Below are 25,734 nucleotides of genomic sequence, written 5' to 3' on the forward strand. Positions count from 1 at the left end.
CTCATCATTTGGATGGGTGGCCATGTACTTTTGCCAATATAGTGTATATTGCTGCTCGCCGCTTGTCAGCTGGGGGACTAAAGATAAAGAACATATCAGCCAAGATTAAACACAGAGTCAATAATTGCTGTTGTTTTAATGATACAAACACATCATATGCCAAAATATGATTACGTTTTTTAAAACCGTAAGATTCAAATCTGACCTTGTTTAGGACAAGGACGTGTTCAAAAATGACCTTGATGACTAAACTCCACTACACATGCAAGTGTTTTCTCATGCACAGTCTTGTTCAAAGAAGTCCCTATGGTAACGTTAGCAAAAAATGTGAAAACGGAGCACTGCAATCAATACTTCATACACCCAGTCGTCAGCATTTACCTGGATTTGTCCCGCTGATTTTTCATTTTGCACAACAGTGAGTCCCATTACATACCAATTACACAGACTTAATCATGTCTTTTTAATTGGAATGATCATATCCTTCAATCCAGCTGCCCCTGTAGATTCATTTATAGCTTAGCATACTTAATTAGGCACATGCAAACGTACGATCTGCACCCTGCGTGTTTGTAGCCGGTATTTGGACCCTGTGTTATTATTTAAAGGTTTATTGCAACACAAGTGGATCATAAATGAGTTGTCTGACTTAATTCAGCCTCACATTTGTATCCCGGGTACTTCAGTGGCTGTAAAAAGTGGGGACAACTGCTATCAGTTAGCAGCACAAAGTGATTTGGTAATTGAATGTTTATGTTGCCAAGCCAATAACAGGGATGGAGCTTCTGAAACATTTGTTGGCAGGCAACAAAGCTTTTGTTTCATGATGAAAAAGGGTAAAAAAAATACAAAAAACATGTTAGGAAGCACAAACCACCTAATAATTTAGGTGCGATCTCCAACTGTGCCACCCGGACAACAAGCTGATTTATAGTGCAGACCTTCATCATGGCTGAACTGTTTACCAAATGAAAACCTTCCATGGAGTGATCTCATTTGTTTTGTCCAAATAATAGCCAGTTAGTGAGTTACAATGGAAACAGGATGCACATTTTTAGGAAAATTAAACGTTTAAACGTAAACTAGCTGAAAAGTGTTGCCATCTCATTTTAGCACAATACCACCACCAAAGGTAACACTCACACTGAGAGCCTGATCTACTAAGATCAGGGGAGTCCAAACGTTGTCCTCTGAGGGCCGCACATTGAAAAATCAAAGCAAGCGGGGGCCATTTTGATATTTTTTATTTTAAAAACCAATACAATATATGTATAAAAAATATACATTTAGGCCTCCACTCAGGCTTGATCCCGGGGACCCCAAAGGGTTTTGGTCCAAAAAATATAAAAAATGTGTCATTATTCAGTATTATTATTTATGTTATTATTCAAGTTTTAAATCTCTAGATCAACCTTAGGTCCATCTGTCAATATAACATTTTTTAAAGATTTAAATTGTATGCTCTTTTTGTCAAATAAAACCCTTTTTTTAATGAAAAAACCCCACAAAATATGCAATATTTTTACCCAATAAAATTTTTAAGTGGGATATTTAAGATTATATAATAATTGGAGCCTTAAAAAGGTCAATAACTCATAACACCATTGATTTTAATTCATTATTATTTTTTGAGCAATGACACTTAAAAACTAATCACACTAAAATTGTAGCGGATCCAAAAGGGTCCTACTCATTAAAGTGTTAAAAAATAAATTATAATTTTTTTTTTTACTGTTTCCTTTTAACACAATGATCTCGAGATCAACTTCAAATCTATCTGTCAATAGTACGTTGTATTGTTGTTTATGTTCTTTGTTTGTTCGTTTTAGGCCCTTCTTTAAAAAAAAAAAAACAGCTCGGTTTTTTACATGGCAAACAAAAAATATGCAACATTTTCCCCAAAAAATATTTCAAAATATTTAATGTGACGTAATTGGAGCCTTGAATAGGTCAATAATTCATAATGACATTGATTTTGATTCATTATTATTTTTTAAAGATAGAAACAGCCTACATGGCAGCTTTGCGTGATCAGAGTAAACATTGCTACATTTTATTGTTACATTTCACCTGTTTGCTCTTTAAATATCACTTTTAATGTTTTTATATTTTTTTCAATCGTATTTTTAAAATGTGCCGTGGGGCCGTTAAAAAATGACCTGCGGGCCGCAAATGTCCCCCGGACAGCACTTTGAACACCCCTGACTAAGATCCACAATAACAAGTGCTGAACAGCCTATTTAAATGAGGTTATTACGTTAGTGCTGTCACCATGGAGACACTCACTTACTGCACTTTAATGGTATCACATGGTCCGACCTGTGGCGTTTTGTCACGTTGTTGACATGCAGCACATAAATATAATATACACCACTATTTCTAGTCTATATTGAAGCGCGATCTAGACAACAAAACTTATTTTTAGCATGCTGGCTGAGAGGCTGGAGTGTTGTGATGGTGCGTCTTAAATGATCTAGACACTAGAAAATGCGTTTTTTCATATGGGAGCTATATTATATATTCCGTAAGAAGAAAAAAACCACCAGCATAGACTAACATGTATGTATTACATTTGTTTTAATGAGCCCCTTAAGTCATCCAGTTGCTATAAAATTATAAAATATTATTGCTAAATATAGATGCAAAACAGCGGCTCCAGAACAGTTTTAGTCTTGATAAATCACATTGTGAGCGCTAAATGATTATATTTGTGTCTCCTCAACGTATTGTGGGTGTTCTATTAGTCAGCATATATTCTGTTTATACTGTACATGAAGACAGAAACGCTAAATGAATTGTTCGCTCCCTTCATGCTCATAGATTTAGATTAGACAGATAGATCTAACTAAGCCTGCTGGGATGCAATAGTTCGTTTTTTAGTGCATGTAAACATAGCAGGTGTGTGTGTGTACGGGGCTTCAGTCATAATAATACATCATTTTTACAATGATTATAGCAATATTAGGGCATATGTTGGGGTTTATGCCTCCCTCTGTCTAGTGAGGCCTCTGTTTCTAACTTTCTTCGAGGGTTCTTGAATGCACTACAGTTATGCCTAGTGACGTCTTTGTTTCTAACTTTCGTAGAGAGTTCTTGAATGCACTACAGTTATGCCTAGTGACGCTTCTGTTTCTAACTTGTATCCAGAGTTCTTGAATGCACTACAGTTATGCCTAGTAACGCCTCTGTTTCTAACTTTCATTGCGAGTTCTTGAATGCACTACAGCAGGGGTGGGCAGTTAATTTTTACCGGGGGCCGCGTGAGCAACCTGAGCACTGCTGGAGGGCCACACCGACAATATTTCAATTAAATTTTGCTCAAATTATTTCTGATACACCATAAGATAAATAATAATAGTAATAATAATAATTTCATTCAACCTAACTTAACTTTATACAAAAGCAGATTGCTTTTGATGGTTTTATTTTTAACACTGTCTTTCACAACACTTCCTGATGTATAATACAATGCAAAAATGTCAATTTCTGTCACTTTATCCTGCATCCTCTTTAAAAGTCCAACATTTTTCCCCGTCAGATTTGGACAACCATCAGTTGTCACACCTGCCAGCTTGTCCCATTTCAGTCCTAACATGTCCAAACACGCATTTACCTCTGTGAACAAGTCATTACCTGTGGTTGTCTCTTTAATTGACTGCATGGCTGCCAGCTCCTCCGTGATTTGAAAGTCTGCAGTTATCCCACGTAAGAAGATGAGCAGCTGGGCGGTGTTACGTACATCGCAGCTCTCATCCAAAGGCAGCGAAAAACAGTAAAAGTCGGCCGTTCTGTTCTTCAGCTGAAGCTCCAAGTTTCCAGCGATGGTCTCAACCCGCCTCGTTACAGTGTGTCGGGAGAGTGACACGTTCTCAAATGTGCCCCTCTTCTCCGGGCATTTCAGTGCAACAGAGTTCAATAAGCACTCCTTAATAAACTCTCCGTCAGAAAACGCCTTACTTTTTCTGGCGATTTTGTGAGAAATTGCAAAACTTGTCCTGACAGCTGCATCTCTGGGGGTGTGAAATTTGGCAAAAAGTCCTTGTTGGGTTTGCAGTTTTACCATCAACGCATAAGCCTCCCTTGCGCGCGCTTCATCAGACAGATTCCGGTATTTTTCCTCGTGCTTCGTCGTGTAGTGGCGATTCAAATGATATTCTTTAAACACAGCAACCTGGGTACCACACATTAAGCACACGGCTTTACCTTTCATTTCTGTAAAGAAATACTTGGCAGTCCATGTCTTGTTGAAAACACGGCATTCGTCATCTACTTTTCTCTTTTTAGCGTCTCGGGGATAACCGTGCATCACTTGTTGCTGTGCACCTTCACTCACAGGTTACACACGGACATATGCCCATAAATAACACTTTTCAAAATAAAAGCAGCACAGTTGTATTGCACACACGACATAGATGTTTTTTTTTATTTATTTTGTAATTTGTGATTGCCGCTGTTCACATTCACTCATAATCGCGCACGAGCATACAGTACGTCCACACGGAAGTAATACAAATAACGCTTTTCAAAACAAAAGCAGCACCGTTGTATTGCACACTCGACATACAAACCCTGTTTCCATATGAGTTGGGAAATTGTGTTAGATGTAAATATAAACGGAATACAATGATTTGCAAATCATTTTCAAGCCATATTCAGTTGAATATGCTACAAAGACAACATATTTGATGTTCAAACTGATAAACCTTTTTTTTTTTGCAAATAATCATTAACTTTAGAATTTGATGCCAGCAACACGTGACAAAGAAGTTGGGAAAGGTGGCAATAAATACTGATAAAGTTGAGGAATGCTCATCAAACACTTATTTGGAACATCCCACAGGTGTGCAGGCTAATTGGGAACAGGTGGGTGCCATGATTGGGTATAAAAGTAGATTCCATGAAATGCTCAGTCATTCACAAACAAGGATGGGGCGAGGGTCACCACTTTGTCAACAAATGCGTGAGCAAATTGTTGAACAGTTTAAGAAAAACCTTTCTCAACCAGCTATTGCAAGGAATTTAGGGATTTCACCATCTATGGTCTGTAATATCATCTAAGAGTTCAGAGAATCTGAAGAAATCACTGCACGTAAGCAGCTAAGCCCGTGACCTTCCATCCCTCAGGCTGTACTGCATCAACAAGCGACATCAGTGTGTAAAGGATATCACCACATGGGCTCAGGAACACTATAGAAACCCACTGTCAGTAACTACAGTTGGTCGCTACATCTGCAAGTGCAAGTTAAAACTCTCCTATGCAAGGCGAAAACCGTTTATCAACAACACCCAGAAACGCCGTCGGTTTCGCTGGGCCTGAGCTCATCTAAGATGGACTAATACAAAGTGGAAAAGTGTTCTGTGGTCTGACGAATCCACATTTCAAATTGTTTTTGGAAACTGTGGACATCGTGTCCTCCAGACTAAAGACGAAAAGAACCATCCAGATTGTTATAGGTGCAAAGTTGAAAAGCCAGCATCTGTCATAGTATGGGGGTGTATTAGAGCCCAAGACATGGGTAACTTACACATCTGTGAAGGTGCCATTAATGCTGAAAGGTACATATAGGTTTTGGAGCAACATATTTTGCCATCCAAGCAACGTTACCATGGACGCCCCTGCTTATTTCAGCAGGACAATGCCAAGCCACGTGCTACATCAACGTGGCTTCATAGTAAAAGAGTGCGGGTACTAGACTGGCCTGCCTGTAGTGCAGACTTGTCTCCCATTGAAAATGTGTGGCGCATTATGAAGCCTAAAATAGCACAACGGAGACCCCCGGACTGTTGAACAACTTAAGCTGTACATCAAGCAAGAATGGGAAAGAATTCCACCTGAGAAGCTTCAAAAATGTGTCTCCTCAGTTCCCAAACGTTTACTGAGTGTTGTTAAAAGGAAAGGCCATGTAACACAGTGGTGAACATGCCCTTTCCCAACTACTTTGGCACGTGTTGCAGCCATGAAATTCTAAGTTAATTATTATTTGCAAAAAAAAAATACAGTTTGTGAGTATGATCATCAAATATGTTGTCTTTGTAGTGCATTCAATTGAATATGGGTTGAAAATGATTTGCAAATCATTGTATTCCGTTTATATTTACATCTAACACAATTTCCCAACTCATATGGAAACGGGGTTTGTAGATACTTTTTTAAAAGTATTGTGTAATTTATTATTGGCCTCTCGTGGGCCGGACAGGGACGCACAAAGGGCCGGATGTGGCCCGCAGGCCGCCGAATGCCCAGGTCTGCACTACAGTTATGCCTGTGAACGTCTTTGTTTCTAACTTTCATCAAGGGTTCTTGAATGCACTACAGTTATGCCTACTGGCGTCTCTGTTTCTAACTTTCGTAGAAGGTTCTTAAATGCACAACAGTTATGCTTACTGGCGTCTGTTTTTAATTTCCATCGAGGGTTCTTGAATGCACTACAGTTATGCCTAGTGACGCCTCTGTTTCTAACTTTTATCGAGAGTTCTTGAATGCACTACAGTTATGCCTAGTAACGCCTTTGTTTCTAATTGTCATCAAGGGTTCTTGAATGCACTACAGTTATGCCTAGCGATGTCTCTGTTTCTAACTTTCTTGGGGTGTTCTTGAATGCACTACAGTTATGCTGAGTAACGCCTTTGTTTCTTACTTTCATTAAGGGTTCTTGACAGGGGCGCCGAAAAGGGGGGGTAAAGGAGACGGATTCTAGGGGCCCATGATGGAGGGGGCCCAGAGAGGCCCCTAATGATGATGAAATTATTATACAGAAAAAATAATGACACTGTGTTGGGGGCCCTGTAAAGATTATTTTCATGGGGCCCAAAATCCCTAGCGGCGCCCCTGGTTCTTGAATGCACTACAGTTATGCCTAGTGATGCCTTTGTTTCTAACGTTCATCATTGGTTCTTGAATGCACTACAGTTATGCCTAGTGACACCTCTATAACTAACTTTCATCAAGGGTTCTTGAATGCACTACAGTTATGCCTCGTGATGCCTCTGTTTCTAACTTTCATCAAGAGTTATTGAATGCACTACAGTTATGCCTAGTGACGCCTTTGTTTCTAACTTTCATCGAGGGTTCTTGAATGCACTACAGTTATGCCTAGCGATGCCTCCGTTCTTAACTTTTTTGGGGGGTTCTTGAATGCACTACAGTAATGCCTAGTAATGCCTCTGTTTCTAACTTTCATCAAGGGTTCTTGAATGCACTACAGTTATGCCTAGTGACGTCTCTGTTTCTAACTTTTATTGAGAGTTCTTGAATGCACTACATTTATGCCTAGTAACGCCTATGTCTCTAACATTTATCAAGAGTTCTTGAATGCACTACAGTTATGCCTATTGACGTCTCTGTTTCTAACTTTCATAGAGGGTTCTTGAATGCACAACAGTTATGAGCAATGAGATGCAAAAGTCTGTGAATAATTCAATGCGAGCTTTGACGACGTTATGACGTCTGTGTTGAGGGAAGTGTTTGCCTAACCAGGTGGAACAAACCACTTCACAATTTTGAAAGGAGGTATAGTTAGGCTTAGACCAGTGGTTCTTAACCTGGGCTCGATCGAACCCTAGGGGTTCGGCAGAGCCTCCGCCACGGAGGTAAAGACACATCCGACTTATCGTGTAAATAAAAACTTCTCCCTATCAGCGTATTATGGATACCCCCAAACAATGTTCCCTCTAATTGTCCATCTGATTTGCAGGTTGTTTGATTGATTGATTGAAACTTTTACTAGCAGATTACAAAGGAAGAGAATACATGATATGAAACAGTACAGTACATGTTCCGTACAATTGACCACTAAATGGTAACACCCGAGTAAGTTTTTCAACTTGTTTTAGTCCACGTTAATCAATTCATGGTAATGTGTGTAAGGTGTGTAATTTGTTGGGAGTTCATGCACTGTGTTGGTTTGGTTCTTTGAACAAGGTGATGTCCATGCACGGTTTATTTTGTGCACCAGTAAAAAAAAACATATTTTCTTGAATTTGAAAAAAAATACATTTTATTTTTCACAGAAGAAGGGTTGGGTGAATGCGCGTATGAAAGTGGTGGGGTTCGGTACCTCCAACAAGGTTAAGAACCACTGGCTTAGACATTCTTCATTTGATTCAAGCAACCTTATTTTTTAAACTTCCATAGCTATATTTATAAAACAAATATTGGAACTTTACAAAAGCCCATCGATACTTTATCTCCACATGAAAACAACAAGGACGACGGTCGAGTTCAGAGATGTTAACCTCTCTTGTGTTTGCAGGTCTTTCAGGGCAACTTTGACAACGACACGCACAGAAAGAACGTGATAGATCCGCCCATCTACGCTCGCCTGATCCGGATCCTTCCCTGGTCGTGGTACGGCAGGATCACCCTGCGTACAGAAATACTGGGCTGCACAGAGGAAGAGTGAAGTCCCTAACTCCCCTTCTTCCCCCCCGTCTTACCGTCTAACGGTCACCCAGTAGTGGAAAAATAAACTGTGCAAAACCTGTAAAAAGAAAAAAAATGATTCATTTCCTGTAGATTTTTTCAAGACTTGTAAAGGGTCACCATTTTTTTTTTTGTACAAAACCTTAAATTGGATGTTTTTATTTTCTTATGTCAATTAGGTTCCAATGTGATTTATGTATTTGTATTGGTCTTGAGAACTGTAACATATGTGAGGGCTCTCAGCAGGGGGTGCTATGGGTCTCACTGTGGTTTTGCCATGGAAACTATTGTACAGTGTCACTTTTTAAACAAAGATGTTTCATTAGACACACACGGTCATATTGTGAAATATTATTCAAATCATATTTTTACTTTTAATAACTACACTTTGTCAGTCCGTGCTTTCACACTAATGCACACGTGATCAAATCATTATTAATGCTCTTGTATTATATGTAAATCATTGCATGGTGCGAGAATTTAAGAAGGGGGGAAAAAAATGCTTAAAATGACAAATCGGTCAAAACCTCCAGCTCTAAAAGTAATGGCTTCAATTTAGGGAACGATGTTATGTACATTTTTGAATAGTTCTGACCAGTCACGAGTGAAAGTGATTAATATGTATGACCATTTATTCATGTGCTCTTGCAGCACTGAAACCGAAGCGTCGGATTGATCATCTGTGTCATTTTTAGATTGTGTTTACAATTTGTATTTATTATTCTGTTCGGTGTTTTTTACTTTATGAATTTACGCGTAAGCTGAATCCATTCAAAAGCTCAGGATATACAGTACATGTATGCCATTCATAAAACCCACAAATGTATACTTTTGGGCTGCTTATTTTAATATGCCGTATATTTGTGCGTTATTATTTAAAGACTGTGTTTAAAAATTGTCTGTAATCAAACTGTTATTTTTAAAAGAGCGCTACTATCATAGATCAATTATACATACGGTGTCCCATATTTGCAATAACCATGGTAATCATTCAAAGTTATTGTGAATCACAGTCGGAATGGGTCAATTTGTCGCAGTTTACCTGACACGTGAAACGTGACAAATTGAGGGCTTGCCGTATCCATTTTAGCCGCCAGATGGCAGTAGAGTGTTAAATATCTTCAAATATGTTTTGTGGCAATTTCAACTTTGACTACATCGTCATTTGCTATGTAGAGTGACGCTTTCTGTAATTTTCAGCAGACTGCATTGCAAAATTAGTATTCCCCCTTTTCCTCTCACGTGAGATCCACCCATATTAATCCCCTGCCTGTGGAAATGTGTCAATAGCAAGTATAGCCTTGTGGGGCAAAGTAGGTACCAGGCAGTGGAAAGGGATCTGTTGTGGTTTACCTGACACATGAAACGTGACGAATTTAGAGGGTGCAGTATGCACATAAGCTGCCAGACGGCAGTAGAGTGTTGAATATCTTAAAACGTGTTTTGTGGCAATTCCAACTTTGACCACAGCGTCAGTTGCTATGTAGAGTGGCGCTTTCCGTCATTTTCAGCAGACTGACTTGCAAAAGGATTAACCCCCCCGCTAAATCTACATAGTTTATTTGGTTACATCATGGTGTTATTGTGGGGGTGTCCAAACTACGGCACGCTGGTTACCGGGGGCCTCATATCATAAACAAACAGCCAGCGGTCTGATAGCTGCCATCCTGACACCATCTGGTGGTTAACAAAAGTAACTCAAGTCAGTGACTGATGATGGTGTATTGTTCACAGCATTTACTTGTATGACCCAATCCAAACAACATTCCCTAGTCATGGTGCAGAAGAAAAAAAATATTCAAGCAGCGCAAAACATTAACAAACATGGCCACACATACCACAACCTGGTCATTGAAATATGTGGATATGATAAAAAAAATTCCAATTAGCATAATACAATCTAATTTATACCCATATAAATCCATGACAAGGGATGATGGGAAAAATGCAAAACACTCTCTCCACACTTACCCATGTTTGTCATATTTTAGCTGCTTGATATTTCTGATTGATTAAAAAACTTTTAAGGAGGTCATCACGAAAGTAAACAAGGTAGGAATCAAATTTTCACATACTCTTAATAACCAATTATAATAATTATTTATTATATATCCAATATATTATTATAATAATATGTACACATATATAAATATAATGTATATATACATATATAGTTACTTTTCATGCAGTCTGCTTTTGGACATTCTTGATAATTGTCACAATAATAAAATGTGGTTTCCTGCTCGGACTATTCATTAAAACCGTACCTGCCTCTCCCTTGACTCGCATGACTGATGAACCTCAAAAGACGTAACTCCCAATTATTTCAAATTGTACAAAGGCAACATATCCAATCCGAGCTTGAAGTAGACCCTGAAATGGAAAATGACAAGTGAACAAGGCAGAATGAACTTTTCAATTTTATGCTTCAAGCTCAACAAATGATGACATTGGTTGTTTCATTTGGTTTCGTATTTGAATTTTGGGAAGCGAAACCTAAACTCGGGAGGGTCGATTCAAGCACAGCACAAAAACAAGTTCCCAATGAGTTTCGACATGACATTGTCTTTAGGCACTTTAGCAGCCTAGTTCTTATTTGTCTGATTTGTTATACTCCTCCTGCTGTAGTTGTACCCTTCAGTCCCTCCAGGTTTTACTCTTGTAATAGTTGTTGCGGCCTAACATGTCTGAATTTTCCGCAAAAGTTGCGATGTTGTGAGGCTTTTTTGAATCGGCATTCATTTTATGGACTTGTTATCAATGATTGGAGTCTTCCTTGGAACCTCAACTTCAAAAAGCACAGGATCTCAACAAAAATTGGAAAACTAATACTGTACTGATGTTTTACTCGTTTTAGACATAAAAGTGGGTGGCACTAAAGAGCTCAGTGTCAAATGACTGTAGCCTTTTAATTAATTATGACCAGCAATAGTAATAATTATACAGTAAATGACAAAAGAGAAACGGAAGAAAATTAAGAAAGAAAAACCACTCTGCTGTTCACAAGTTGCAGACATTCTCTTTGTATGTTTTACGCTTGTATACATCAATGAGACATTTACAAAAACATTTGTAAACTGTTAAGAGCGATCTATATCGATATATTTTGTTAGTTACTATCACACTTCAACATCTCCAACATGTAAATAATGCTGCCTCCTTGCTAGGTCAGCATTGCTGATGAAATATGATTTTTATTGCCTTATATCAGTCGAAAATTAAGATTGAATTAATATACAAATACATGTAAAGTAGGATGTTTATACAGTAGGAAAGAGATTCATATGGACCCATTCCTGGGTGGATCTCGCGTGATAGGAAAGTGGAGGGTTAATTATTTTGCAATGCAGTCTGCTGAAAATGATGGAAAGTGTCACTCTACATAGGAACAGACGCTGTGGTCGAAGTCGGAATTGCCGCAAAACACGTTTTAAGATATCCAACACTACTGCCGCCTGGCAATAAAATGTGTCACGTTTTATGTGTCAGGTAAACCGTGACGAATGAGGCTATTTGAATCCCCTTCTACTGTATGCTACATTAGCCAAGAGGCTTAGCGCTGTAGACGGGAATCGGAACCCGGCCATCATGCCGTTAGAGCAATTAAGGAACAAACATACGTTTTGGTTAGACAGTTGACGCACGCAAAATAATTCCGAAATAAATTTGATTGTCGAAATTGATGATGATGATTGGTCAAAATGTGAGGTTGAAGTTGCGGGCATGATAAATCACGGGGATTGGTAATAGCGGCATCGTAAAATCCTGGGGGGACTGATTGTTGTTCATTTGTAACGCCATCGGACGGTACAGAATTTAGGAGGGGACAGACAAAGAGGAAAGAGAACACAGTAAAAGAAGGAACATTTGCAAATATTGAAAACGAGTGATTGGCGGATCCCGGGGATGGATAAATAATATAATAAATTGTATATACTGTACAGGCCAAAAGTTCCTTTCAATGCATTTTCTTTATTTTCATGACAATTTTTTATTTATTTATTAGATTGTCACTGAAGGCATCAAGACTATGAATGAACACATGTGGAGTTATGTACTTAACTGAAAACATGTTTTATATATACATATATATATATATATATTTTATATTCACACTCTTGGCATTCTCTCGATGAGCTTCAAGCACACCTGTGAAGTGAAAACCATTTCAGGCGACTACCTCTTGAAGCTCATCAAGAGAATGCCAAGAGTGTGCAAAGCAGTAATCGGAGCAAAGGGTGGCTATTTTGAAGAAACTAGAATATAAAAAGTTATTTCACCTTTTTTTGCGATAAGTACATAACTCCGTTCGTTCACAGTTTTGATGCCTTCAGTGACAATCTACAATGTAAATAGTCATGAAAATAAAGAAAACACATAGAATGAGAAGGTGTGTGCAAACTTTTGGCCTGTACTGTACACACATACATACATATACATATATATATATATATATATATATATATATATATATATATATATATATATATATATAAATCATCGCCTGTTTGTGTCGGACATGTTGGGTTGGTTCATATTTGAAAATATCAAGAAAAACAAGGGAACGTGAAAGCAGTAAAATAATATATTGGCAGCCGAATCCCTTCGACCGCCAACTGTGTCGCTTGCGAGCAGGCGGGTCGTCATGGCGACCTCAAAGTGTACAGCACCACAACGTCGCCAGTCGCGTCCTCTCGTATGGCAAACCTTTTGTACGCACCGTGGATTGTCTTGTGCGTCGTTCACGTGCATCTGGTGTGGAAGGTCGGTCCACTCATCGTTGTCTCTTGTCTGCGTCAGCCGGAGTGTTCTTGTAGAAAATGTACTTTTGATCAACGCTGGGGATGTTCACGCCAGCTAAGGGACGTCAGACCTTGTGTACAGTTATAAAAGAAGAAGAAGAAAAGATGCTTCAACTTAAAAACTTTCAGTTTGACAAATAAAAACTTCTGTGAAAATGTTGTGGTTGAGTTTTATTCAAATGTTTGCGACCATGTAGTTATTTTGGTAACACTTTAGTATGGGGAACACATTCACCATTAATTAGTTGCTTCTTAAAGTAACAAAGACTTAATTTAGAGTTATTTGGACACTAGGGGAACATACAGGGGTTAGGGTTAGGGTTACTAATAAGCAATAATTCTAAGGTTATTGAGGGAATACTCTTAGTTAATGGCTTACTGGTTGTATAATAAGGCCATGCAGAATAAGGCATTAATAAGTGCTTAAAAATGACTCATTAAGAGCCAATATGTTAGTAATTGAGCTGGGCGACAGCTGAAGGCAGGGCACTTGGCGGTCCGATCCTCGGCTACAGTAGCTAGCTCTTGGGACGTGGAACGTCACCTCGCTGGGGGGGAAGGAGCCTGAGCTAGTGCGCGAGGTGGAGAAGTTCCGGCTAGATATAGTCGGACTCACTTCGACGCACAGCAAGGGCTCTGGAAACAGTTCTCTGGCGTTGCCGGCAGTGAGAGGCGACGGGCTGGGCTGGCAATTCTTGTTGCCCCCCGGCTCAGAGCCTGCACGTTGGAGTTCAACCCAGTGGACGAGAGGGTAGCTTCCCTCCGCCTTTGGGTGGGGGTACGAATCCTGAGTGTGGTTTGCGCTTATGCGTCAAACCGCAGCTCAGAGTACCCACCCTTTTTGGATTCACTCGAGGGAGTACTGGGGGACTTCAACGCTCATGTTGGCAGCGACAGTGAAACCTGGAGAGGCGTGATTGGGAAGAATGGCCGCCCAGATCTGAACCCGAGCGGTGTTTTGTTATTGGACTTTTGTGCCCGTCACAGATTGTCCATAACGAACACCATGTTCAAACATAAGGGTGCCCATATGTGCACTTGGCACCAGGACATCCTAGGCCGCAGTTCCGTGATCGACTTTGTAGTTGTGTCATTGGATTTGCGGCCTCATGTTTTGGACACTCGGGTGAAGAGAGGGGCGGAGCTTTCTACCGATCACCACCTGGTGGTGAGTTGGCTGCGATGGCGGGGGAGGATGCCGGACAGACCTGGCAGGCACAAACGCATTGTGAGGTTTCGCTGGGAACGTCTGGCATAGTCTCCTGTCAGAGAGTTTCAATTCCCAACTCCGGAAGAACTTTGAACATGTCACGAGGGAGGTGCTGGACATTGAGTCCGAGTGGACCATGTTACGCACCTCTATTGTCGAGGCGTCTGATTGGAGCTGTGGCCGCAAGGTAGTTGGTGCCTGTCGTGGCGGTAATCCTAGAACCCGTTGGTGGACACCGGCGGTGAGGGATGCCGTCAAGCTGAAGAAGGAGTCCTATCGGGTTCTTTTGGCTCATGGGACTCCTGAGGCAGCGGACAGGTACCGACAGGCCAAGCGGTGTGCGGCTTCAGTGGTCGCAGAGGCAAAAACTCGGACATGGGAGGAGTTCGGGGAAGCCATGGAAAACGACTTCCGGACGGCTTCGAAGCGATTCTGGACCACCAACTGCCGCCTCAGGAAGAGGAAGCATTGCACTATCAACACAGTGTATGGTGAGGGTGGTGTTCTGCTGACCTCGACTGCGGATGTTGTGGATCGGTGGAGGGAATACTTCGAAGACCTCCTCAATCCCACCAACACGTCTTCCTATGAAGAAGCAGTGCCTGGGGAATCTGTGGTGGGCTCTCCTATTTCTGGGGTTGAGGTTGCTGAGGTAGTTAAAAAGCTCCTCGGTGGCAGGGCCCCGGGGTGGATGAGACCCGCCCGAAGTTCCTTAAGGCTCTGGATGCTGTGGGGCTGTCTTGGTTGACAAGACTTTGCAGCATTGCGTGGACATCGGGGGCGGTACCACTGGATTTGCAGACAGGGGTGGTGGTTCCTCTCTTTAAGAAGGGGAACCGGAGGGTGTGTTCTAACTATCGTGGGATCACACTCCTCAGCCTTCCCGGTAAGGTCTATTCAGGTGTACTGGAGAGGAGGCTACGCCGGATAGTTGAACCTCGGATTCAGGAGGAACAGTGTGGTTTTCGTCCTGGTCGTGGAACTGTGGACCAACTCTATACTCTCGGCAGGGTCCTTGAGGGTGCATGGGAGTTTGCCCAACCAGTCTACATGTGCTTTGTGGACTTGGAGAAGGCATTCGTCCGTGTCCCTCGGAAAGTCCTGTGGGGAGTGCTCAGAGAGTATGGGGTATCGGACTGTCTGATTGTGGCGGTCCGCTCCCTGTATGATCAGTGTCAGAGCTTGGTCCGCAGAGCTTGTCGGACACGTTTCCAGTGAGGGTTGGACACCGCCAAGGCTGCCCTTTGTCACCGATTCTGTTCATAACTTTTATGGACAAAATTTCTAGGCGCAGTCAAGGCGTTGAGGGGATCCAGTTTGGTGGCTGCAGGATTAGGTCTCTGCTTTTTGCAGATGATGTGGTCATGATGGCTTCATCTGGCCAGGATCTTCAGCTCTCACTGGATCGGTTCGCAGCTGAGTGTGAAGCGACTGGGATGAGAATCAACACCTCCAAGTCCGAGTCCATGGTTCTCGCCCGGAAAAGGGTGGAGTGCCATCTCCGGGTTGCGGAGGAGACCCTGCCCCAAGTGGAGGAGTTCAAGTACCTCAGAGTCTTGTTCACGAGTGAGGGAAGAGTGGATTGTGAGATCGACAGGCGGATCGGTGCGGCGTCTTCAGTAATGCGGCCGCTGTATCGATCCGTTGTGGTGAAGAAGGAGCTGAGCCGGAAGGCAACGCTCTCAATTTACCGGTCGATCTACGTTCTCATCCTCACCTATGGTCATGAGCTTTGGGTTGTGACCAAAAGGACAAGATCACAGGTACAAGCGGCCGAAATTAGTTTCCTCCGCCGGGTGGCGGGGCTCTCCCGTAGAGATAGGGTGAGAAGCTCTGCCATCCGGGGGGAGCTCAAATTAAAGCCGCTGCTCCTCCACATCGAGAGGAGCCAGATGAGGTGGTTCGGGCATCTGGTCAGGATGCCACCCGAACGCCTCCCTAGGGAGGTGTTTAGGGCACGTCCGACCGGTAGGAGGCCACGGGGAAGACCCAGGACACTTTGGGAAGACTATGTCTCCCGGCTGGCCTGGGAGCGCCTCAGGATCCCCCGGAAAGAGCTGGACGAAGTGGCTGGGGAGAGGGAAGTCTGGGCTTCCCTGCTTAGGCTGCTGCCCCCGTGACCCGACCTCAGATAAGTGGAAGAAGATGGATGGATGAATGGATGGATGGAATTCCAGACAAAATGAACGTGTGAATGACCATTTCGAGATCCAATTTTGACAGCAAATTTCTCACTTTAGAGATATCTGTCAGGTGATGGAACCAGTTTTTGGTCAGTTGACGACAGTGACCCTCCAAAGACATTGACTGATTGAACACAAACCCAAGATTTCTGGGACTACTTTTACTAGATGCACCCAGAGCACCAAGGGAGTTCTTAATCATTGGGATCTCTTTATCGGGAAAAATCATCAGAGTTTCTGTTTGGTTAATAAAAGCAAAATGATAACTCTAGCTAAATTTCCATTACCCCGAGAAATGTGCAAACCCTAAAAATTGCAATTAAAAACTGGTAATTGAAACACCCATCATCGTAAAACCTCCCAAGTACATTGGTATGCTCTCATGAGGTGTTTTTTTTCAGACGTTTCGATATAGACGTGTGTCACAAAAGCATGATGGAAACCCAGGTCCCTTCCCGGCAAAAGAGTCCAACCCGCAGACTGAGTGAGACCCACATATCTGAACAATGTCCATAGGGTCCTTGAATCCACAATTCCTCTGTGAGTTCCTTGTTCCCAATTCTCACCCAAAAATCCCTTTGCCTTTGAGCGATCACCTGTGTCTTTGTCTTCTATTGACAATCACGGCAACAGCACTGGTTGCAATTGCAATCCCAGCTCCAAAACCGTGGATTTGCAAAGCGTCCATCTTCTTCACAGTCAAAGTCATTTTACGAGAATTACGGCTCATGACACAAAACACCCTTCAATGGAAACACCTACAAGTCGCAAATGTGCTTTGTCTAAATTTTTGAGATATTGCTTTTATTTTGCGAAAAACTGCAATGGAAACACAGCGAATGTCACTGTCCAATTACTTAGGGATCTGACAGTTTATACAGTTTCACCAGGAAAAACTGAATCTATAAAAATTGTATTGAAGTAATGGGCAAAATTAATTTAAAAAAGTGCAGTTTTCCTTTAAATCCTACAAATATTTAATTAAACTTCAGTCTGTAAACGGGCGCAAACAGGCACGTGATTTCACAATGCATTGTAGGGACGAGGCTTGTCCGGATACCAATATTTTGGTACCGATATCAGTACCAAAATGTATTTCGATACTTTTCTAAATAAAGGGGACCAGAAAAAATGGCATCATTGGCTTTATTTTAACAAAAATCTTAGGGTACATTAAACATATGTTTCTTATTGCAATCCAATAATTTTGTCCTTAAATAACATAGAGACCGTATGAGACAACTTGTCTTTTAGTAGTAAGTAAACAAACAAAGGCTCCTAATTAGCCTGCTGACATATGCAGTAACATATTGTGTCATTTCATTCTATTATTTTGTCAAAATGATGAGGGACAAGCTTTAAAAATGGATTATTAATCTACTTGTTCATTTACTGTTAATATCTGCTTATTTTCCGTTTTAACATGTTCTAAATACACTTCTGTTAAAATGTAATAATCACTTATTCTTCTGTTGTTTGATACTTTACATTAGATTTGGATGATACCACAAATGTAGGTATCGATCCGATACCAAGTAATTACAGGATCGCACATCAGTCATAATGTAGGTCTTCGTGTGTCCAGGGACATATTTCCTGAGTTTGAAAACATAATATTATTTGTTTTTAAATGAAAAAATATTTTCTGACGATAATAAATATCGATGTAATCATAGTAATATTGACAAGATACGCTATTGTACTTGGTATCATTACAGTGGATGATAGGTGTAGATTCACCCATGGAATTTGTTTACGTTCAGGAGCGCTATCTTTTGTTAGCGGTGACGCCAGTGAGCTATTGTATCATGTATCACTAATGGTATCATTAGTACCGCAATACTATACTAGTACCGCTATACCGTACAACCCTAGTAGGAACTAGGTAGCCATTGTTGCTGGACAAAGTTGTTACTTACATGGCAGTATTTAACCAGCGGTATTGTGAGAGAGAGCAACAACCTGAAACAAACTGGACTCTGTTCCAAAGGCTCGGCACCTTAAGAACTAAGTGAACTTGTCGGAACTGATCCCTACGAGCACGTCCAATAAACGAGATATGAGCAAGCTGCAGTCACTAGAGGCAGGTGAGGCGGGGCCTCACCTGCCATCATGGAAAGAAAAAAAATGTAAAAAGAAAAAAAAATAATTAAATTGTTATATGTATCCAGTGATTATACTATAAAGTTATTTTCCATTTAACTTCACCAGTTTTAAATTATTTTTATTCACAATCGCTGAATTTTCACATTTGCCGTTCAAATACTGAGAAGAGACGGTGCGGTGAACAGCAGCCAGTCGAGGCACGTCACTCAGTGCCTCAACATGGATTGCGGACTCGGCTAACTGCTGGTCTGCTGTGCAGTGAGACTGTATTGCTATATGAATTATATTATACATTTCCATAGTTTAGTTAGCTGAGGTATATAATGTACAGTGTATTTTGTCAACAACTGTATGTGTGTAACGTATTTCTTGTGCTGAGCGATCATAAAACTGCTGCGAAGACGCACTGGCTGAGGCTCGCGTAACCCCGCCTCCTGGTGCTGGTTAAGGCACCTTCGCCGCAGACTGCACCCCCTGACGAGAGCGCCACACCAACCAAAGCCCACACCCAAACCCTCCACGTGCAAGACCGAATCCACCCAAAAAAAGTCACTTAACAAGAAGCCAAAAAGTGCAAAAACAACATTGCTCGCGCCGGAGGAGCCGTGAACGACTGCAAGGACACCACATTAGGTACACCTGCAGACTGCAGCACGGATTTCATATTTCATTCATTCACAACTCCTCCAACACGAACACCACTGTTCCCGCACTTATAAGTAAAGGTAAGACCATAATAAAGTTTTTTTTATTAAATGTGCTTTTTTGTGTGCTACAGTTTGTATGTGTAAAGTTAAAGTTAAGTTAAAGCCTTGAATTACATTTTTCCACTTCCGGTTCCGGTTCACCGTGCGTGACTGCTCGCTGACTGCTCGTTGTTTCGGAAAAGCTAAGTATCGTTCTATTTGTGTGCTTTTAAATTGTTCTGCAGCTTTCTTTATTACTTTCTCAACATATTTAGTAGTACTATTTAACTTGCAAATCACCCGATCGCTGTCTCTCCACCCCTCCCGCAGCTAGCTAGCAGCTAAGCTAACGAAGCTAGCGCGGAGAAAGGCGTCGCCGGGCGCCGGTCAGAAGGAGTCTACTCCTGCACACCGTGACCAGGACTTCTCGGAAGACAGCAGGAACTTCACTCGGTGACAGAAAACACCTTCCTGCGCATCTTGCACCTTACTCACGGAGAGGCTGGCTCTGCTAGAGGGCCGTGTCCGCCAGTTAGAGCAGAGTAATCTCGTAACGTTAGATGTTGCGGACACATCTGCTAGCGTTAGCTGTAGCGAGCTAACTAGCCCAGCCTGTAGCAGTCCTAAGCGGCCTACAGGCTACGGTGTACCGGTTGAGACGCATAATAGATTTAGCTCTTTAGCTAGTCCTACACCCCAGTCTACCGGGCACCACACCTTAGTCATAGGGGACTCCATCACCCGAGACATAAAGCTTAGCAAACCAGCCACAATTAAGTGCATCCCGGGGGCCCGAGCACCTGACATTGAGGCTAATCTTAGGGAGCTAACTCGCAACAGGCCTAGTAAACACGTACGACAGGCTAATCGCACCACTAGTTATGCGAATATAGTTGTACACGTTGGCTCCAATGACACTAGAATGAGACAGTCAGAGATTACAAAGAGAAACATAGCCAGGACTTGTGATCTCGCTAGAAAGATGTCCAGGCATCGAGTAATTGTCTCTGGCCCCCTGCCTGCGAGAGGCAATGATGAGAGATATAGCAGATTAGTCTCGCTTAACAAGTGGCTGGCTAGCTTCTGTAGACAACAGGGACTAACGTTTATTGATAATTGGCCCTCTTTCTGGGGCAAACCAGGCTTGCTGATGAGGGACGGCCTTCACCCTAACCAGGAAGGCGCCATCATCCTGTCTAAGAATATAGACTACTGTTTAAGTCACATTTGACTAACTACACTAGAGCAAGCCCGGTCACAGGCAATTACAGAGCCTGCTAGTCCGGGTGAGGAGTCAGTTAAGCTAGAACTAGCCAGCACCAGGCTGGATAATTCCTGTACGCATAGCAATTTTCTTAGAATAACACACAACTCACATAATGTGTTTTCTGTTGTGAATGTGTCCGGGGTAGATATGCATTCTACTGAGGTGGCAAATCATGATGCGTTCAGTCGATCGCAGCATCAAGCAAACAATCTGAAAATTCCCGTCGTATCAATTCCTAGATATGGTCGAAACTATTTAAAGTGCACTACGTATAATAAACGCAACATTATTAATATTTCTACTACGGATAATTTAAACAAAAACTCGTCAAAACAGCCCAATACTTATAATATGGGCTTTTTAAACATAAGATCATTGTCTCCCAAAACGTTATTAGTTAATGAGGTCATTAGAGACAACAATCTTAACGTCATTGGTCTTAGCGAAACCTGGCTCAAACCAGACGAATTTTTTGCGCTAAATGAGGCATCTCCTCCTAACTATACGAATGCGCATATTGCCCGTCCCCTTAAAAGGGGTGGGGGGGTCGCACTAATATACAATGAAAACTTTAACCTTACCCCTAACCTAAATAATAAATACAAATCGTTTGAGGTGCTTACTATGAGGTCTGTCGCACCGCTGCCTCTCGATATGGCTGTTATCTACCGCCCCCCAGGGCCCTACTCGGACTTTATTAATGAATTCTCAGAGTTCGTTGCTGATCTAGTGACGCACGCAGACAATATAATCATAATGGGGGACTTTAATATCCATATGAATACCCCATCGGACCCTCAGTGCGTGGCGCTCCAGACTATAATTGATAGCTGTGGTCTTACACAAATAATAAATGAACCTACGCATCGCAACGGCAATACGATAGATCTAGTGCTGGTCAGGGGTGTCACCACCTCCAAAGTTATGGTACTCCCGTGTACTAAAGTAATGTCCGATCATTACCTTATAAAATTCGAAGTTCTGACTCATTGTCAACAAACTAATAATAATAATAACTACTATAGCAGCCGCAACATTAATGCCGCCACAACGATGACTCTTGCTGACCTACTGCCTTCGGTAATGGCACCATTCCCAAATTATGTCGGCTCTATTGATAACCTCACTAACAACTTTGACAATGCCCTGCGCAAAACCATTGATAGTATAGCACCGCTAAAACAAAAAAGGGCCCCTAAAAGGCGCACCCCGTGGTTTACAGAGGAAACCAGAGCTCATAAATTATCATGTAGAAAGTTGGAACGCAAATGGCGCGCAACCAAGCTTGAGGTTTTCCATCAAGCATGGAGTGATAGTTTAATATCGTATAAACGCATGCTTACCTTAGCTAAAGCTAAATATTACTCAAATCTCATCCGCCTCAACAAAAACGACCCTAAATTTTTGTTTAGTACAGTAGCATCGCTAACCCAACAAGGGACTCCTCCCAATAGCTCCACCCACTCGGCAGATGACTTTATGAATTTCTTTAATAAGAAAATTGAACTCATTAGAAAGGAGATTAAAGACAACGCATCCCAGCTACAACTGGGTTCTATGAACACAGATACAACTGTATCTACGACGGATACTGCAATACAAAATAGTCTCTCTCTTTTTAATGAAATAACATTAGAGAAACTATTACAGCGTGTAAGTGGGATAAAACAAACAACATGTTTACTTGACCCACTTCCTGGGAAACTTATCAAGGAGCTTTTTGTATTATTAGGTCCATCAGTGCTAAATATTATAAACGTATCACTTTCCTCTGGCACTGTTCCCCTAGCATTCAAGAAAGCGGTTATTCATCTTCTGCTCAAAAGACCTAACCTTGATCCTGACCTCATGGTAAACTACCGACCGGTGTCCCACCTTCCCTTTATTTCGAAAATCCTCGAAAAAATTGTCGCACAGCAGCTAAATGAACACTTAGTGTCTAACAATCTCTGTGAACCTTTTCAATCCAGTTTCAGGGCAAATCACTCTACGGAGACAGCCCTCGCAAAAATGACTAATGATCTACTGCTAACGATGGATTCTGATGCGTCATCTATGTTGCTGCTTCTTGATCTTAGCGCTGCTTTCGATACCGTCGATCATAATATTTTATTAGAGCGTATCAAAACACGTATTGGTATGTCAGACTTAGCTTTGTCGTGGTTTAACTCTTATCTTACTGACAGGATGCAATGCGTCTCCCATAATAATGTGACCTCGGACTATGTTAAGGTAACGTGCGGAGTTCCTCAGGGTTCGGTTCTTGGCCCTGCACTCTTTAGCATTTACATGCTGCCGCTAGGCGACATCATACGCAAATACGGTGTTAGCTTTCATTGCTATGCTGATGACACCCAACTCTACATGCCCCTAAAGCTGACCAACACGCCGGATTGTAGTCAGCTGGAGGCGTGTCTTAATGAAATTAAACAATGGATGTCCGCTAACTTCTTGCAACTCAACGCCAAGAAAACGGAAATGCTGATTATCGGTCCTGCTAAACACCGACATTTATTTAATAATACCACCTTAACATTTGACAACCAAACAATTACACAAGGCGAATCAGTAAAGAATCTGGGTATTATCTTCCACCCAACTCTCTCCTTTGAATCACACATTAAGAGTGTTACTAAAACGGCCTTCTTTCATCTCCGTAATATCGCTAAAATTCGTTCTATTTTATCCACTAGTGACGCTGAGATCATTATTCATGCGTTCGTTACGTCTCGTCTCGACTATTGTAACGTATTATTTTCGGGTCTCCCTATGTCTAGCATTAAAAGATTACAGTTGGTACAAAATGCGGCTGCTAGACTTTTGACAAGAACAAGAAAGTTTGATCATATTACGCCTATACTGGCTCACCTGCACTGGCTTCCTGTGCACTTAAGAAGTGACTTTAAGGTTTTACTACTTACGTATAAAATACTACACGGTCTAGCTCCGTCCTATCTTGTCGATTGTATTGTACCATATGTCCCGGCAAGAAATCTGCGTTCAAAGAACTCCGGCTTATTAGTGATTCCCAGAGCCCAAAAAAAGTCTGCGGGCTATAGAGCGTTTTCTATTGGGGCTCCAGTACTATGGAATGCCCTCCCGGTAACAATTAGAGATGCTACCTCAGTAGAAGCATTTAAGTCCCATCTTAAAACTCATTTGTATACTCTAGCCTTTAAATAGCCCCCCTGTTAGACCAGTTGATCTGCCGTTTCTTTTCTTTTCTCCTCTGCTCCCCTTTTCCTTGAGGGGGGGGGGGGGGGGGGGGGGGGGCACAGGTCCGGTGGCCATGGATGAAGTGCTGGCTGTCCAGAGTCGGGACCCGGGGTGGACCGCTCGCCTGTGCATCGGCTGGGAACATCTCTACGCTGCTGACCCGTCTCCGCTCGGGATGGTGTCCTGCTGGCCCCACTATGGACTGGACTCTTACTATTATGTTGGATCCACTATGGACTGGACTCTCACAATATTATGTCAGACCCACTCGACATCCATTGCTTTCGGTCTCCCCTAGAGGGGGGGGTTACCCACATATGCGGTCCTCTCCAAGGTTTCTCATAGTCATTCACATCGACGTCCCACTGGGGTGAGTTTTTCCTTGCCCGTATGTGGGCTTTGTACCGAGGATGTCGTTGTGGCTTGTGCAGCCCTTTGAGACACTTGTGATTTAGGGCTATATAAATAAAGATTGATTGATTGATTGATTGAAAGCAGGGGCGTCACTAGCTTGTAAGGACAGGGGGGGCTTTGCCCCCAGGAGATGCACAGGATGCGAGCGAATGTTACGCACGAGCACAAAACTTCACAAACGGCTAACAAAGACTTACAAATTATTCATTCTTATTTTTTTATTTTTTTTTAAATGCAAGGGACGAAATAAAATGCTCCCCGGGACGATGGCTTTTAACCATATATTTTCTTTTTCTTTTTATGTATTTATTCATTTTACATTTTATATTAAATGTCTTGGTTTTTCCTCCCTCTGAAAATCCTATTAAATGTTTAACAAGCCATCCTATAATAATAAAACAGCTATTAACGTAACAATACAATAAAACAAATATATTTAATGATGTTTTTTTCATTATTTTAACAATAGGCTAATGTATATTACTTTATATAGATTCTACAATAAACACAAAACTTAAAAAAAAAAATTATTTACAATTGCACACACAAGGTTTTGTGCAGCTTCACTCATTGTAAAGGAAGATAATGTGCTTCGTACACCTGCAGGACCGCAAGCAAGGTCGCAGAGAAAATGCGGGCTGGAATTTGAGTGATGTGGGCATTTTCTGTATGAACAAGTGGAATGGATTGGATACCGACGCACGAAAGGGGCTCTCTACCTTACGCTACGAAGTGAGGGGAAACTGAGCGAATAATAACAGGTTATATGATTATTTATTTAAACTCATATTTGGGCCACTTTATAATGAATATGTCGGCATTTATTTGTAAAAAAAACAAAAAAAAACACCAAATTATTTAGGGGGGCTTAAGAATATTTTAAGGGGGCTTGAGCCCCCCTAAAATAGGCCTAACAACGCCAATGAGTTAAAGTACCAATGATTGTCACACACACACTAGGTGTGGTGAAATTTGTCCTCTGCATTTGACCCATCCCCTTGATCACCCCCTGGGATGTGAGGGGAGCAGTGGGCAGCAGCGGCGCCGTGCCCGGGAATAATTGTTGGTGTTTTAACCCCCAATTCCAACCCTTGATGCTGAGTGCCAAGCAGGGAAGAATGCTGGTATGAGCTTTTAAACATAACCCATTAACTGCTGCCAATCAAATGGTGAATAAGATACTCTTTAGGGTTCATATGTTTGTAAATCTGACTGTGATGAAGTCAGTGCCTCACCAGTCATGAACCTCACCGCACGTCACTGGTCTGTTCTTATACAGGCCAAACATTTCGGAATGCCCAAAGCTCACGGACAAGCCAACTCCGGGTGTGTGCAAGACCTCGGAATTGTAAATCAGAAAGAGAAGACGGTCGTCCTTTCAGAGGTAAGTCATAAGGACTTGTCTCTGTGTGGAGTCTCCTGGAGAAA

The 25,734-nt window shown here is 41.8% G+C and overlaps 1 protein-coding gene and 1 long non-coding RNA gene across 5 annotated transcripts in view; one reads left to right on the plus strand and one right to left on the minus strand.

Annotated features, from left to right (window-relative positions):
• edil3a (EGF-like repeats and discoidin I-like domains 3a) overlaps window positions 1–8,437 on the plus strand; it is a 315,932-nt gene extending 307,495 nt beyond the window's left edge. For all 3 annotated transcript variants that reach the window (XM_061986658.2, XM_061986659.2, XM_061986660.2), the window contains one exon: window positions 8,253–8,437. In XM_061986658.2, the coding sequence (XP_061842642.1) occupies window positions 8,253–8,402 (150 nt within the window). In that variant the 3' untranslated portion in view covers window positions 8,403–8,437. The remainder of the gene's footprint in view (window positions 1–8,252) is intronic.
• Window positions 8,438–12,520: 4,083 nt separating this feature from the next.
• Window positions 12,521–25,734, minus strand: part of LOC133623393 (uncharacterized) — a 35,780-nt gene continuing 22,566 nt past the window's right edge. For both annotated transcript variants that reach the window (XR_009817890.2, XR_012050753.1), the window contains exon 3: window positions 12,521–13,295. This is a non-coding gene — a long non-coding RNA (uncharacterized lncRNA). The remainder of the gene's footprint in view (window positions 13,296–25,734) is intronic.

This window comes from Nerophis lumbriciformis, linkage group LG12, assembly GCF_033978685.3.
Source record: "Nerophis lumbriciformis linkage group LG12, RoL_Nlum_v2.1, whole genome shotgun sequence".
In the NCBI taxonomy this organism is placed as follows: Eukaryota; Metazoa; Chordata; class Actinopteri; order Syngnathiformes; family Syngnathidae; genus Nerophis; species Nerophis lumbriciformis.